This window comes from Hyalella azteca, unplaced genomic scaffold, assembly GCF_000764305.2.
Source record: "Hyalella azteca isolate HAZT.00-mixed unplaced genomic scaffold, Hazt_2.0.2 contig14389, whole genome shotgun sequence".
In the NCBI taxonomy this organism is placed as follows: Eukaryota; Metazoa; Arthropoda; class Malacostraca; order Amphipoda; family Hyalellidae; genus Hyalella; species Hyalella azteca.
The window spans coordinates 51,667-66,446 of NW_025944277.1; the positions used below are offsets into that span (position 1 = coordinate 51,667).

Here is a 14,780-nt window from a genome sequence, read left to right on the forward strand (position 1 = left end):
AAACTAGTAGATCTATTGATAGTGCTGTGCACTGTGCTATCAGCTACAGTCGCTACTAGTCGGTGTGTATAGAGGGTAGAGTCTGGTAGATTTATAGGACATAAAACTAGTAGATCTATTGATAGTGCTGTGCACTGTGCTATCAGCTATCTGTTATACGACTCTTCAATGTTTAGAAGATCTGCATTCCTGAAGTGTTTTTGTATATTGAAGCCAGTTAATTGGTCAATATTTAGGTCATTACCTTGCTCCATACAAACTTTACAAAGCTAATGAATAGACTTACCAATAATTGTTTACCCAAAAATCCCTAAGTGGCCCACCACCTTGGCCAAAAATCCCTAACAGGCCACCAAAAATCCCACCACCTTGGCCTGTTGGCCATTATTGAAGGCAATAAGTGCCCTTTTTAGCCATCCATTATGATCCATATACTGTTATTGTTAGTAGGCTAATTGCAACATAAAAAAATAACACTTCAAAACGACAAAAAAGTCGAAAAAATAAAAAAAATCAAATAAATCAAAAAAATCATGAAAAAATCAAATAAATCATTGATTTTTGATTTTTAAAAAAAAAATCAAAAAAATCGCCAACCCTGATTCCACATATATTGATGCCACAGCCTTTAGGGTTGCTGGACTGTGGTTTCTTGTTTTGTGATCTAAAAGTTTACAATCTAATGTACAGTAGTACCATACTTTGAAAATTTTACAATTAACAGAATTTTTTGCTATCATTCATAATTTTTGTTCCTAAAAATTGACCACTAAAATGATGATCAGTAAGCTTTGAGCACCAATATATCTTACTTAGAACTTCTGGAATGAATATTCCAGTTTCATTTCCTAGGCTTCTTTAGATAATAGTTATAAATGCAAGAAAATTATACATGTAGTCATATACCTCTGAGAGTCAAATGGTTATAGACTTATAGACATTCTGGAAAATTGGCAGAAGCCACCTGTGAATCTGGGCACTGTGCAGAGTTTTGAGGCCAAATGTTTTGCCAGGATTTGTTGCTAGAAATGGGTACTTTATCCTTGGATATTTCTTGCAAAAATGCATACTGTCAAGCAGGGTAATAAGGGAGGGGCTGGGTAAATTGGGACAGTCATCTGCCATTGCGTAAAAATGTTATAGCAGCAAAACTAATTGAAATATTGCAAAACTAAATATAGTGGCATAAAATTAAACATTTTTCCTATCTAGATAGCATAAAAGAAGTTAAGAAATCATCAATTTACTTGCTCTGATCAATTTTAAAAACAAATGGTAGTTGCATTTGTTCTTGCACTTGAAAAACACCTGGGCAGTTGGTGTCTTCAAGACAATAATGAAGTCAAAATATGTGTAATGCAGTGGTTAACAAGTCAGGCGGCAGAATTTTATCAAGAGGGTATTCAAAAACTGGTTCCACGTTATGACAAGTGCCTCAATATGTACGGAAATTATGTAGAAATGTAGATAAGAGAGGTTAGGCTTTCATGTAAAATTGAAATTATTGCAATATCTTTGCACATCTTTTTTTTTTTAATTCCAAAATGGTAGTTACTTGACAACATGTCTTGTATATTCATATGTAATAAGTATTTCTTATGGCATCATAAGATCCTTGCACTAGCAGAATTAATATCCCAAGAGGATAAAATATATACATTGAATGTAAAAAGATTATTTGTTGAACCTAACATCTTTATTTCATGGAAAATATTTAATATTTATTATTCATTGTATACCAATCATCAAAACTATTCCAGCAATCATTTTCTTAGCCTCATCATTAAACTGTCCTTTTGAATCTCAATCACAACCACAGTTGCTTTCATGTCATTACTCTCATGCTCTCATGGAAAATCACTTCCATCATAACTCATCTTTCTCGCCTTCCGGAATAAGACATTATATATAGGTACCATAAAATGGGGTAACGTTGACCACTTTTTTTCAAAATAATGCCATTTTTTTACTAGATAAGTTAAACTTAAATTGAAATATGCAAAATACAGGTCTATATTCTAGCTTTACTCACCATAAATTGCTGGCTCCTGCCTCTCATAGTTTTGATGTAATTTCAAAAAAAGTGATGGTTTTTGTTACCCCGCTCTTGGGGTTTCTTTGACCGGGTGGTAAAATCAATTTCATTTTTTGGTAAAATAACTCCAAATAACTCCAGGTTGTGGTGCATTGTAGTAGAACTCTTCTAGTTACACATGCAAAAGACAAATTTTAGGAGAGTGTCATAGTTTGCAAATGGGGGCGCCGCCTCTCAATGGGCAAAATGTGACCACCTAATGGCAGCCGTGATGGGGTAACATTGACCAGTTTGGAAATTAATTTAAAATTACCATATATAAGACTCAGTAGAGTCTGAAACATAAAGAAAAAAAACATTAATAGGTGTATCAAACATAAAATATTTTATATAGGTACCTATGGTAATTTTAAAAAAATTTTAACTTAATTTCCAAGCCGGTCAATGTTACCCCGTCACGGCTGCCATTAGGTGGTCAAAGTTCCCCCATTGGGAGGTGGCATTTTCCCCCATTTGCAAACTATGACACTTTCCTAAAATTTGTCTTTTGCATGTGTGACTAGAAGAGTTCTACTGCAATGCATCAAACTTGGAGTTATTTTACCAAAAAATAAAAAAATTGGAGGGGGTACTCTGACAGGCTGTAAATAATACTGTAAAATGGGGTAACTTAGACCGGCGGGGTAACTTAGACCACTTTTCATTTTTTTAACAAAAACCCCCAAAACTCAAAAACTATTTGACATAGAAATTTTTTGTCAATGGGCATTAAAGGCCTAATACTGAGGCTACAGATATGCAAACTTTTTAAATCTTTCTATTGTGTTACGTAGCCTCAGTATTAGGCCTTTGATATACATTGACAAAATTTTTCTATTTCAAATCGTTTTTGAGTTTTGGGGGTTTTTGCTAAAAAAATGAAAAGTGGTCAAAGTTACTCTGCCGGTCAAAGTAACCCCATTTTACAGTACAGTTTTCTCCACACCACAGAGACACCATTATCCTTTATGGTGTCTCCTCTTATTCCACCTGTAAGTACACTCATTCACTCCCAGCGCCCTGCCATCACATTATACAGTTGGTCCCCACCTCTGCCACCATCATACATACATTCATTCCCAGCGCCCTGCCATCACACACTATACAGTTGGTCCCCACCTCTACCTCCATCATACATATATTTATGGTGTGATATAGCGTCCAGCTCTAGAAATAGTGAACACTACCAGTAATAATTGTTAGTATAGGTGGATGCTGAAGCAAGTTTAATTGTAGTCTTGTAGATATTTAATATTGGCACAGATTTTCTATATACCTATAAAGGATGTTTGCATATGGTAAGGAACTGAGATTTGGAAATACAATGATGAGTTTAATGCCTGTATCATATTGATTGACATCTTTTCATTAACAATGCCCCAGAAAGCTGTCGTTTTCAACAATTTAAGTTAATAAAGCAGTCCATAGCAAAACAGGATAAAAGGAAAAAAATGACTCTGTGTGTGGAAAGAGTGAAAATCTGTGCACAAATTAGATTAATACTTTATAAAGATGATAGAAAAATTGATCTCTGCACGGAAAACTTCTTGTTAGAAAAATTGGTTGATGTTTCAAATGCGTTCAAACTCACCATTTGGAGGGCAGTTTTACTTTCACTCAGCGATCCGTATGATGAGGCTGGTGCGAAGTATTGTAAGTTCCAGTTCAGACCCATTTTACATTGTTCAAGAAACTTCATCGGTCGAAATAGAAATTTATTTTCTTGTTTTATAACTTATTTTCGAACAAAATTCTTTTGACACGACGTTCATTACCGTACGACAAAATTTTCACACAAATCTTTGTTGAAGTCGAGATTAAAGTGAATACGTGAGTTTTTATGCATACATTTGATTAAAAATTTCCTTCGGAAAGTAACTCTTCACTATATTTTATTTTACAATATGCCGTTCAGTTTTCCAGCTGTGCTGCGTCCATGATGCCGTTTCCTCAACGTCAACTAATCAACTAGTAATCTAGTATGATTTGTTCCAGGAAATTCATTTGTTTGGGATCGGCTGATAAGATCCTTACGAGCGAAGTTGTTCATGTAAGATTCAGCTTTTCCGATACACGAAGTTTGGTTTTTGCGCACGGCACCTCGGGATGTCCACTGCTGCGTTCGGTGGTTATATTTCCTTTTATCACAAATGTTAGTAAGTAATACCCTCCTTAATTCAGAGTATTCAGCATAGTTTTTTCACATTAATGGTATTACTGAAAATTCAGGAATTTTGACAGTAACTGTCCACTGATGTATTATGAAAAATACGATTAAATGGCCGGGCTGGTAACACGAATCAGGCAATTTATTTACTCCACGTTTTATTACAACTTCTATTGTTTATTGAAACTTTGTTGTTTAAGGATTCGAGTGCAACTGGATTGTCCACCGTTTCGTCTTCAGCCTACTCAACCTGAAGCTGCGCTACGTTTAATTTGTTATTTGCTGTGCATAACATTAAATGCTGGCTTGTTTATTCATATGTCGTGCGATTGGTTATCCGCCATTATAGGTACGATTGTCCTGTGATAGGAGGATATCCGATATTAATTTGAACTAGTAGCCTCAGCATTCTTTTATTTGGTGTTTACATTTAATCTGGTGAAGTGTTGATTAAATATATCGGATTGTTATCATACACATGAGAGCATTTTTCACTCAGAACCGTCTGAATTTGCATTTTTTGTGCGTTTTTACCATAGTTTACTTGACGTTTTCTCATCAGTTAAAAATTCGAACCAAAAAATCTCATCCGCTATTTCTCGCGTTGCATATACGTAATGCTCCTTCCCAACGAACAAAAGCGTTAATAAGCGCCGTACAGATTCACCATTTCAGCTCCAATAGTGAAGAACGTTGCTGCAGAAAATGTTTACAATTCGTGAAGGCTTTTGTTGTCAGCTTTTCCAGTGTCAATAATTCCCATTTGTGTAGCATATGTTCCAATCTCAGACGAATCGACAAAGCCAAGCTGAACATACTAGTCTTTTATGATAACTTTCCATGTCACCTGTGAGATGAACAATGCGTCTCAATATATTAGCGAAATTTCAGTAATTTTCTATGCATTCTAAACTTTTGTTGGCTTTTTAGCGCATTTTCTCATTTATGGAAAAAATGCACTATTGTGCTCGCCATGTCTGTCTGTCTGTCCGTCCGTCCGTCTGTCCGTCCGTCCGTGACCTAAAGTTTTCGTCGACGAGAAAGTGCGCTCTCTGATCACTCACTGCAGTGAGTACTGCGATATATTTTTTGGTATTGCACCAAGTTTTTTTTAATTAACGTCCCTCGATTTGTGCATTTGGCATTCAATTATTATAGGATATATTTGGTTATGAACATTTGCATAAGTTTATTTCGGCTTTCGTGGATACGTTTTATGTATCGCGTTCCGTTTACTAATGCATTCAACATTTCATCTCGTTCGCGATTTATATTATTCGTTGTGAAATTTCCTCAGTTGATGGATGTATAGGTTATATAGTCATGCAAAAAACCGAAATCATCTCACCCGAAATACCGAGTTAACGGAATAAATTTCTGAATGTGATCCCCCACGAACAGGCTTGAAATTCTGAGTCGCCCGCCAGAGATCTCTGGCGGGCGTTCTAGAAGTTCTGAGTTTCATCCATCGCGAACATTCTAGAAATTTTATCCCTTTTAAACATTTTATTTGTGCTCCCATTGACTGGTGTGGTGACAAGTTCTGTCTAGAAAATCCATGGTTATGCAAAATTCAAATTTGTAATGTAAATGTTAACGTTGACCGGAATTTTCTTACTTTAGGTTACAACCTAAACCGGGGTCAAGTCGTAACCTAACCCCTGGTCTCTTAACCGTACGACTTCATATATAAGCTATACAAGGGTGACGGATAAACATTTTGTCAACGATCGCGCATGTGTAAGATAAGTTAAAACATGAGTTTTATGGTGGAAACTTAAATATTAGAGAATTATAAATTGATGACATGGTCAATCAAGTGTCAATAAAGTCACCGCTTAGATGTCAATTGAGTGCGGGAATAAGAAGTATGTTTATTCGTCTTAGGAAGGAAATGTATGCATTTTTACGTAGTATGAAATTTTACGATACGGCCATTTACAGTTGGCTGTATCGTAGGACCGTGTAGATTTGTGAGTGTAGATTCATTTGGTCCGACACACGAAATAAATTTCTGCGAAAGATAGACAATTATTTACTGACCTTGCTGCTGTTGGTAGAAGAATTGTCGTATTCCATTGCCATTTATTTCAACACAACCTGCATAACTCACTTGTGAGTGGTAGCGTCCGACTAGCTGAACGTGTTGTACTTCTGTAACGTATGGGGGCTGAGCAATCCGTGCGCACAAAATATCACATTCGTGATACGCTATCTCATGCTTTGTTCCATATTGTTCTCTGCATCTCACCATCGTACATTGTTCTCTACATAATTACGCTGAATGATGGCAAATCGAAAGCAACAATCGATGTTATAGGTCGATCACGATTAAGTTAATAACATTTTTGAGAAAAAACCAAGGTACTACGCTAAAAGATTCAACTAAATCAGAGGGTTACTCTATAATTTTGTGGGATTCAATTGTAAATCTCCATCAAAATTATATGGCACATTTTTAGGTGTCAAAAATTTTGTAGGAAGCGCATTTCTTCTATGCCCTGGACATTCTGAGCAGCTTCATCGTGCGTGTGGCAACAATCAGTGCTGGTGCGTGGTGCCTATAAGTGGTTCTGAGCTGTCGCATTGCCGGCTACTTTTGCGGTTCCGAGCTGCCGTATTTCAGGCTACTTTTGCGGTTCCGAGCTGCCGTATTTCAGGCTACTTTTGCGGTTCCGAGATCCGAGCTGCCGTATTTCAGGCTACTTCTGCGGTTCCGAGCTGCCGTATTTCAGGCTACTTCTGCGGTTCCGAGCTGCCGTATTTCAGGCTACTTTTGCGGTTCCGAGCTGTCGTATTTCAGGCTACTTGTGCGGTTCCGAGCTGCCGTATTTCAGGCTACTTTTGCGGTTCCGAGCTGCCGTATTTCAGGCTTCTTTTGCGGTTCCGAGCTGCCGTATTTCAGGCTACTTTTGCGGTTCCGAGCTGACGTATTTCAGGCTACATCTGCGGTTCCAAGCTGCCGTATTTCAGGCTACTTTTGCGGTTCTGAGCTGCCGTATTTCAGGCTATTTTTGCGGTTCCGAGTTTGCTTTGAGGTTCCGAGGCTTCGTTTCCCATTATTTCATTCCTGTTATATCTCTCACGTTTTTACTAACGTTCAAGTTTTATCAGGATATGAGACATATATGCCTGATATGTTGAATTATAATTTACCTTATTTTAATTAGAATGTTTTATTATATTGACTAGAATGTGTAAGTGTGGGCGGCATTATGACCTGAAATTCTCTCACCCAAGTTATTTAGGCGCCATTAATTGACCCTACCGATATTGCAATCTCTCGTGCATTGTATGTTGAATTTCACGCTATAAAAAACCCACAGCCTGCCTATCTAATTTTGACATCCTTTGGCGCAATGCTTCAACGTGACTGACAGTGTGATTTATCATTTTTTTGTTACACCTGACCAACAAGTTTCGTATACTGTAGACGGCTCAGTATGGAACCTCTAATAAAAAGCCAACTGTCCCGCAGTCAATGATACTTATCGAGCTGCAGTTCTAACAGGGACGTATATTGTGCCCGTAGTGCCCAGTGTACTTGTATTCTTTCATTGTAGCGTTGAAACACTTTCATCCTATCTCAAAGGACTGTCAAAGGAATATGAATAATCCTTACTATTCCTCGCTGTTAATAGTTTGTCAAAATATCTAATTATGGACTTTCATATTTCTTGGTGCTTTAACAACTCGGGTAATCGCAAAAATGTCAATAAAATTTGACATATCTTTACATATCTGTTGGAGAATGCCGAGAATTATCCATATAACAGGCTACTGTCAGTGAGAAGTTAGTGGATACAAATTCTCACGTGTTTACCAGCAGACCTAGCGAGCTATAAGTCCACTGTGTCACTGAGAGCTTGCCTCAGACGCTGAGTCGACAACTATACAGCATATGTGTCACGAGGACAAGAACCCGGTGACCGCAGGTACGAAGTCTATAAATGGGCTGGGAACTTCAGCAAGTGCCCCTAGTAGCTGACAAATACGCACGCCGCAACGTCTCAAGCGTTAGAGCTACTCCGACCTAACGGTCGACGTCTTAACCTATACCTGCATCGTATTACTCGTGTGTAACCACCCCCTATCAAGAAAAGTTCTCTGGACAGATGGTGTCTTGGTTATCCCTCACGCACTAACTCAACGAATCTCTATCCTCCGGTTCAGGTAGAAATATAATCGGTCAGGTACAGCACTTATATAGCGCCTTACACTACTAATGCCTGCCGTAAATTCCCTGTTTAATAAGAATATAACTTGTGCTAATCGTCCGGTGCGCGAGACTGGAAAATGGGGATTTTTACACTTCTCCTGTGAATTCTTCGTGTCTAGCCTGACTTAACTCGCAGAAAACGATTGATTATTTCGATGCGTTCAGCTGCTATAGGCAGAACTCCCATGCACCATCTGTGAAAATTGCTGTGAACCTTTGCTTCACCTGTGGACCATCAAGATACGCGCAGCTGCAGCATAGAAAAATCATAAGGGCCTGCGCAGGTGGTGTGTTTGTCGTCAACGTGCAATACATGTGCACAATGAAGAACTACACGTGGTCCTAGTCTAGAACAGTTGCTATGCTGTGGTGGCATGGACGTCTTGTACAGCTGATAGCTCTCATTCTGCTATAATTCTGTGATCTGTGTTATAGCGATCTGTTTGTCGTTGGCCGTACACAAGATACACAAATTATTAATTTATCCTAACATATACGCATGTAGCTTGTTTTCTTTATGCTACTTAGTACGTAAGTGCTTATTTTATTCTGTAGCCGATGGGAATCGCTGGACGCTGGTGCTTCAAAAAAGTGTTTCATTAGAAAGACATCGATATAACTTTAAAACATCTCGAAATTTTGCTTATTAAAAATAAATGTCATGATAAAGATGATTGAATATAATGCATATTTGTCCAATCTATTGCTTCGATGTCGGCAATAGTTTAGTTTTAGACTCACTTTCGTGACTTTTGTTTAATGATTTGAATTGTGTTTGATACCATATCTCTTTCATGTATATAATTTGACCATGATGTTGTATTTGTGAGCAGGAACAGGTCGATAAGTTGTCAAGGCTTCCGAAGTTTGGAATGGCGACAAGTAATAAACCCGTCATGCCTGGTCATCATCTCTGTACGCTGTGCCTGCTGGTGACGTCACTGCACTGCACTGCTGCGTGTCCAGCTCTCTCTGCCCTGCTGTCCAATGACTCGATCCTTGCCAACGACACGCACCTGAGGGCTATATTCCTCCAGTACGGCTCTGGGGATAAGATCCCAGCTGAAGGGGTCAAAAAGCTGCTCCTGGATCTTGGTATTCCCCGCGACCGTGAGGCTTTAGATCTCAGCGAAGAGCTGGTCGAGACGACGACTTCAGACGTCGTTGTTGATGGCCTCCCTCCTGAAGACGTGGTCCAGAATGACGATGCTGATGTGGCCCGGTCTCCTGATACTAACGACTTGGTGGTGGACCACAATTCCCTGCCTGCTCTTGCAGTGCGCAATGCTCGTATAGAACATGATCATAATGAGCATGAAGACCATGATCATCATGATGGACACGCACAACATCATCATGATGGGCACACACAACACGATCATCATGATAGGCACACACAACATGATCATCGTGACGAGGAAGATGGGTGGGACCACAAGAATGTACAACATGATGACCATGCGCATCAGCACAGTCACGACCATCATCATGGATTCCATGATTATAATGACAATTATCTCGCAAGTAAGTAATCAATATTGATTAAATTATGCGTTGTGACGCGCTTACCGCGTTTGGGAATAGCTTGAAATATAATCAACATATCAATTTGTTATTATACATAAAGATGTATACATATATCATAATTGGGTGTATAAATTAATTATTCGTTCTCAGCTCTGATCGATCAAACATTGTTTTTTGATACGATGCCTGTTTGCTTCATTTTTGTAAGAAATTTAACTAAGGTCAAATTTTTTTAGTAAAACTATCCGCTGTGATGCGTATGATTGCTCTTGTTTTTACGTGGAAACAGCAACGGTTTAGTTGCGTGCAGCGAAATGTCCTAATAACATACGTCGTCTGTGCAGATGACGATCCCTTGCCTCACTACGCTGATCACATGGTGAGTACAGCTGCCTTAACCTGCCTTAACCTGCTGCTGCTCTAGACCTGTCATAACCTGCTGCTGCTCTAGACCTGTCATAACCTGCCGCTGCTCTAGACCTGTCATAACCTGCTGCTGCACTAGACCTGTCATAACCTGCCGCTGTCATAACCTGCTTAACCTGCCACTAGTTCACAACACTCATTGTGTTGTCACTGGCGCTTGTTAAAGTTGTTACAGCAATTAACTGGCGCTTGTTAATGTTGTTGATGTTACAATGTTAAGCAAGCGTGGGTGGGCATCTACCTTTGCTTTTCGGCGAATAATTCATTTTTGGCGTAGTTAGAATGTCGTTTTGTGATACTAACGTAAAATTGCTTTAAGCTCCGGTTTATATTCATTATTCTTCTTTGCTGATAAATAGTTTTTATGATGAAAATTACTCTCCAGAAGGACGAATTACGAGTAAAGTGTTTCGCACAATTTATGTTCGCGAAAATGATCTTTATCACGATTTTTACGCCTAACAAAGTTTCAATGGTACTTTGTCCATAATCAAAAACTCGGGTTTCGGATGAAATTTCAGAAATCAACAATGCTACTTCCATTGAGAGGCTCTTTTGTCAGCGTTTTATCTTTTGTTTCTTCTTGAATGACGTTCTCAACCTGTCCATTACCCTCAATGTTTACTATTTTGACTCGCTTGATGCGTGTTAATCTAGACTTGTTGCGATTAGTGAATGAATATACACTAAATTGTTTATCGACTAGATTATAAGTTCGTGTATCGCAGCACGTATGTTTGAGGAAGGCAAGATTCATCTATCAGGCTTAAAATTTTCCTCCGTTGGAAAACCATGAATACTCCAATTCAATGAACCGATTGCTTTTATCCTTCAATATTTGTTTTGATTAGTCAGGATATAATGATGTTAATAATAAATATTAAAGTATAATAAATAATATTAAATTCGTGCTACCCTCCGAATGGCTCGAGTAGGCACAGTACGGCACGCCAGACGTTTTTCGTCAGAGAAAAATTCAGTTATGAAATATTGAGGCAAACTCATTGATAACTTTATGCTGTTAAGCTAATGTTGCTGTAGTTATAATTGTTGATTGTTTTGCTTATACACTATACGGCTCTTGAAATGTTAAAATCGTTTAATGTGGCTTTTGCCTAGTACATCTGGTACACTAATGTGTGCATGAACTAAAAAAATACACCACAGTTTTAGCACCATGCATGAAAACAACGGGCATTGATATCATGAGATATTTCAGAGCACCATGCATGAAAACAACGGGCATTAATATCATGAGATATTTCAGAGCACCATGCATGAAAACAACGGTCATTAATATCATGAGATATTTCAACCTTTATCTCTTCGATATGCAGAGTGACTACAATATTGTAATCTTACCCGAAATATCACCGCAATAACGCTTATCATGCACGTCAATAAAGCGTCTAGCCTCACCTGTAGGCGCGAGCAGAGTTTGGTGTAGCGAGGACCATTACGTCCTAAGATCTTCATGTCGATGAGTCGCGCTGCTTCGTCGTCGTCGCTGATGTTGCCGCTGCTCGATGGTCCCATTAGAACCTTCACTGTATTCTTTCTTCTATGACTTTCTTCATTATTACATCCCTAATTTGGCTTCACTTTGCAATATGGAGCTACACTGAAGATATGCAGTCCCCGGCACTGCGGTAATCTTGCAGTTGATTTCACTTTGCGCGGTGCTTGGCACCTACGTACGCAGATAACATGTTCTCTAGTTATGAAATTTTATGTTTCACTTTTTTATCTGTAATAGGATTAGGCGATACTGAAAGAATTAATAAAACTACGAAATTTATGCGATACTGATAGAATTAATAAAACTACGAAATTTTATAAAAATAACCAAAATTTTCATTCAATTAGTGTGCCACTAGTTTTTAAATAGTCTTACTCGAGTTATGTTTAGTGCTGAGTATCGTTGCATGATATTCTCTTATTTATACCGCTACATTATTTCCGCACTTGCTTCGCGGCATCCTGCATGTAGACTAATACATACTTGCCTCAATAAATGCATCAGTATTTTTCATGGTTCATTTCATTGTACTCATCTCACTATTTGGCGATGAGTTGTTGAGTATCTATTGAATACCCTGCCTCTATAGCCTTGACTATACTGACACATAGCACGTGAGAATTGAGTATCTATTGAGTACCCTGCTTATTGACACAGCGTGCGAGAGTTGAGTATCTATTGAGTACTCTCTGACCTTGACTATACTGAACATTTGCGTGCGGAAGTGCGCTATCCCGCGATCTAATTCATCACCGTTATTTATTTCGCGCCGCAAGTATAACAATGTATGTTATCATATTGGCTCATCCAAACCATTTAGTATTAACATGGCAATTCGTGCAAGTTTCGACAATTTAGAGAGCTAGTGGAAACTGTCGTGCCTGTCCATAGCGCTTCTTATAAATGAACGCAGTAAATTTCAACGTGCACCCGTTTATTCGATAAGCGTCCGCACAGCCGCTAAATTTATTTTAATTCACTGTACGCTTACGCTTTGAAAAAAATCGTGACTGCAGTTCAATAGTGAGAAAGTGAGATTTGATTTGAGTCATACTTTATTTGTTGGTCTTTTTTAGGCTGTTATCAAAGTTTCGTTATATTGCGTTTACTATTTACCTTACATTTTGATGCTTTCATATGCTCTTTTTCTGGAGCAGCTTGGCGAGGCACAACAAACTGCAATGATTTAATAATTGAAACTAGTAAAAAATTTAGTGATGGCGAGGTAAGTTTATATCGCCTCAAATGCTATGACAATTTTCTGAAGACTTGATATCATTACGAAATTAGAACACAAGTCCAACCGTTGGGCTCACCATATGTGAATACAATTAAGTTTAAGTATATTTTATTATCAATTATTGTTGCATTACCGAAATGTTGCATTCGCAGCAAATTTCAATTTAATGAGAGTGGTCTCTCCTTAAATAAAATCTAAAGCGTCGTGTTAATCTTGTTGAATGTTAGAAATCTAGATCGTGTACATCATTACTTTAATCACTGAACTATTTCACGAAGTTCATGCAATCGTAAACATCTTGTCGTGAGCGGCGTTAGATGTCATATTTCTCAATGCAAGTCCCGTGACATGGCTTGCACTAGATGGAGACCACCGAACTTTCCTGTATTTCATTCGTATTAATATCAGCACTATATTAATATTACTATGCCTCTCCATCCTCGTTCGTGCTTTTTAGCGCATTTTCTCATTTGTGTAAAAAATGCACTATTGTGCTCGCCATGTCCGTCTGTCCGTCCGTCTGTCCGTCCGTCTGTCCGTCCGTGACTTCACGTTTTCGTCGACGAGAAAATGCGCTCACTGTCACTCACTGCAGTGAGTACTGAGTTACATTTTTTTTATTCGTATTATTAATTTTTTATTAAATAGCCTTTACGTTCTTTGTTCGTTCATTCTTTCATAATACGGTGGACACTACATATTTGAAGAAAATCCCCACTATAGTGAATTCTATGACCTTGTCTAAATGTCCGTAGATTGTGCACGGAAGCTCGTTTTGCTGCATAAGCACCATAGAGTTCTGGTCAGCGCGCTCAGCCATCGTAGCTCGCTAAACTGAAACGACTTCAATGTATATCTCTCAAGAAGCTCCAAACGCAATAAAAAGCAACAACTTTTTATAAATTGACAAATCATGCTGACAGCGTTCGTTTGATGGCTTTATTTTTCCGATTCAGCCCTTACTGATTCTGAAAAAGTTTTTTTTAATTATTTGTTTTCCAGGTTTTGAATTTTTCCACTGCTCAGTCTATGTGATGCTTCGTTAGCTCCTTGTTCGTTTATACATTCAAGTATACATATTTTTATTCATATCGAACACTTTTATCAACAAGTTAGCCGATAGTCAGTAACATTTCCAACTATGACTTTTGAAGAGAGCAAAAAATTCGACTTACTAAATTAACTTAATGGCACTACCTTATAATGATCATATATAGAGCGCAAGTTGCCATTGAATTTGTTGTTAATAACTGGAATTGAAGTAATGAAGTGCTGCATGTTAATATTAAATAGCATGTTAATGAAGTAAGCATGTTAATGCTCAGATCTGTAATTTCATATTGAACGTTGCAAGCTAAAATTAAGTAGAATGATGCTATCTGATTCTGGATTGCATGCTGCACAGTACAAGTCAACTTTTACTCGAGTCTGGCAGCCGATTTTTGCAGCGTGCAAGCATAATACCGTGCACGCCGGTGAAAGTCAACTGAGCTGCCCCGATAATGGGCCACGCTTCATGCGAACCACCTTCCTTTCTCATTACTTCTGCCAAGATATATGCTGCAATTTCTTTACGCATTTTCCGCATTTTTTTTCGGCCAAGATATA

At 38.2% G+C, this 14,780-nt stretch overlaps 1 protein-coding gene across 2 annotated transcripts in view; it reads right to left on the bottom strand.

Annotated features, from left to right (window-relative positions):
- LOC108668691 (zinc transporter 2) overlaps positions 1 to 12,160 on the bottom strand; it is a 29,378-nt gene extending 17,218 nt beyond the window's left edge. Inside the window, exon 1 of one of the 2 annotated variants that reach the window (XM_018155934.2) lies at positions 11,833 to 12,160. In XM_018155934.2, coding sequence (XP_018011423.1) covers positions 11,833 to 11,949 — 117 coding nt within the window. In that variant the 5' untranslated portion in view covers positions 11,950 to 12,160. Of the gene's footprint in view, positions 1 to 6,354; positions 6,476 to 11,832 lie in introns of those variants that run through there. The other variant, XM_047884039.1, reaches the window with a different exon arrangement.
- Positions 12,161 to 14,780: the final 2,620 nt, after the last annotated feature.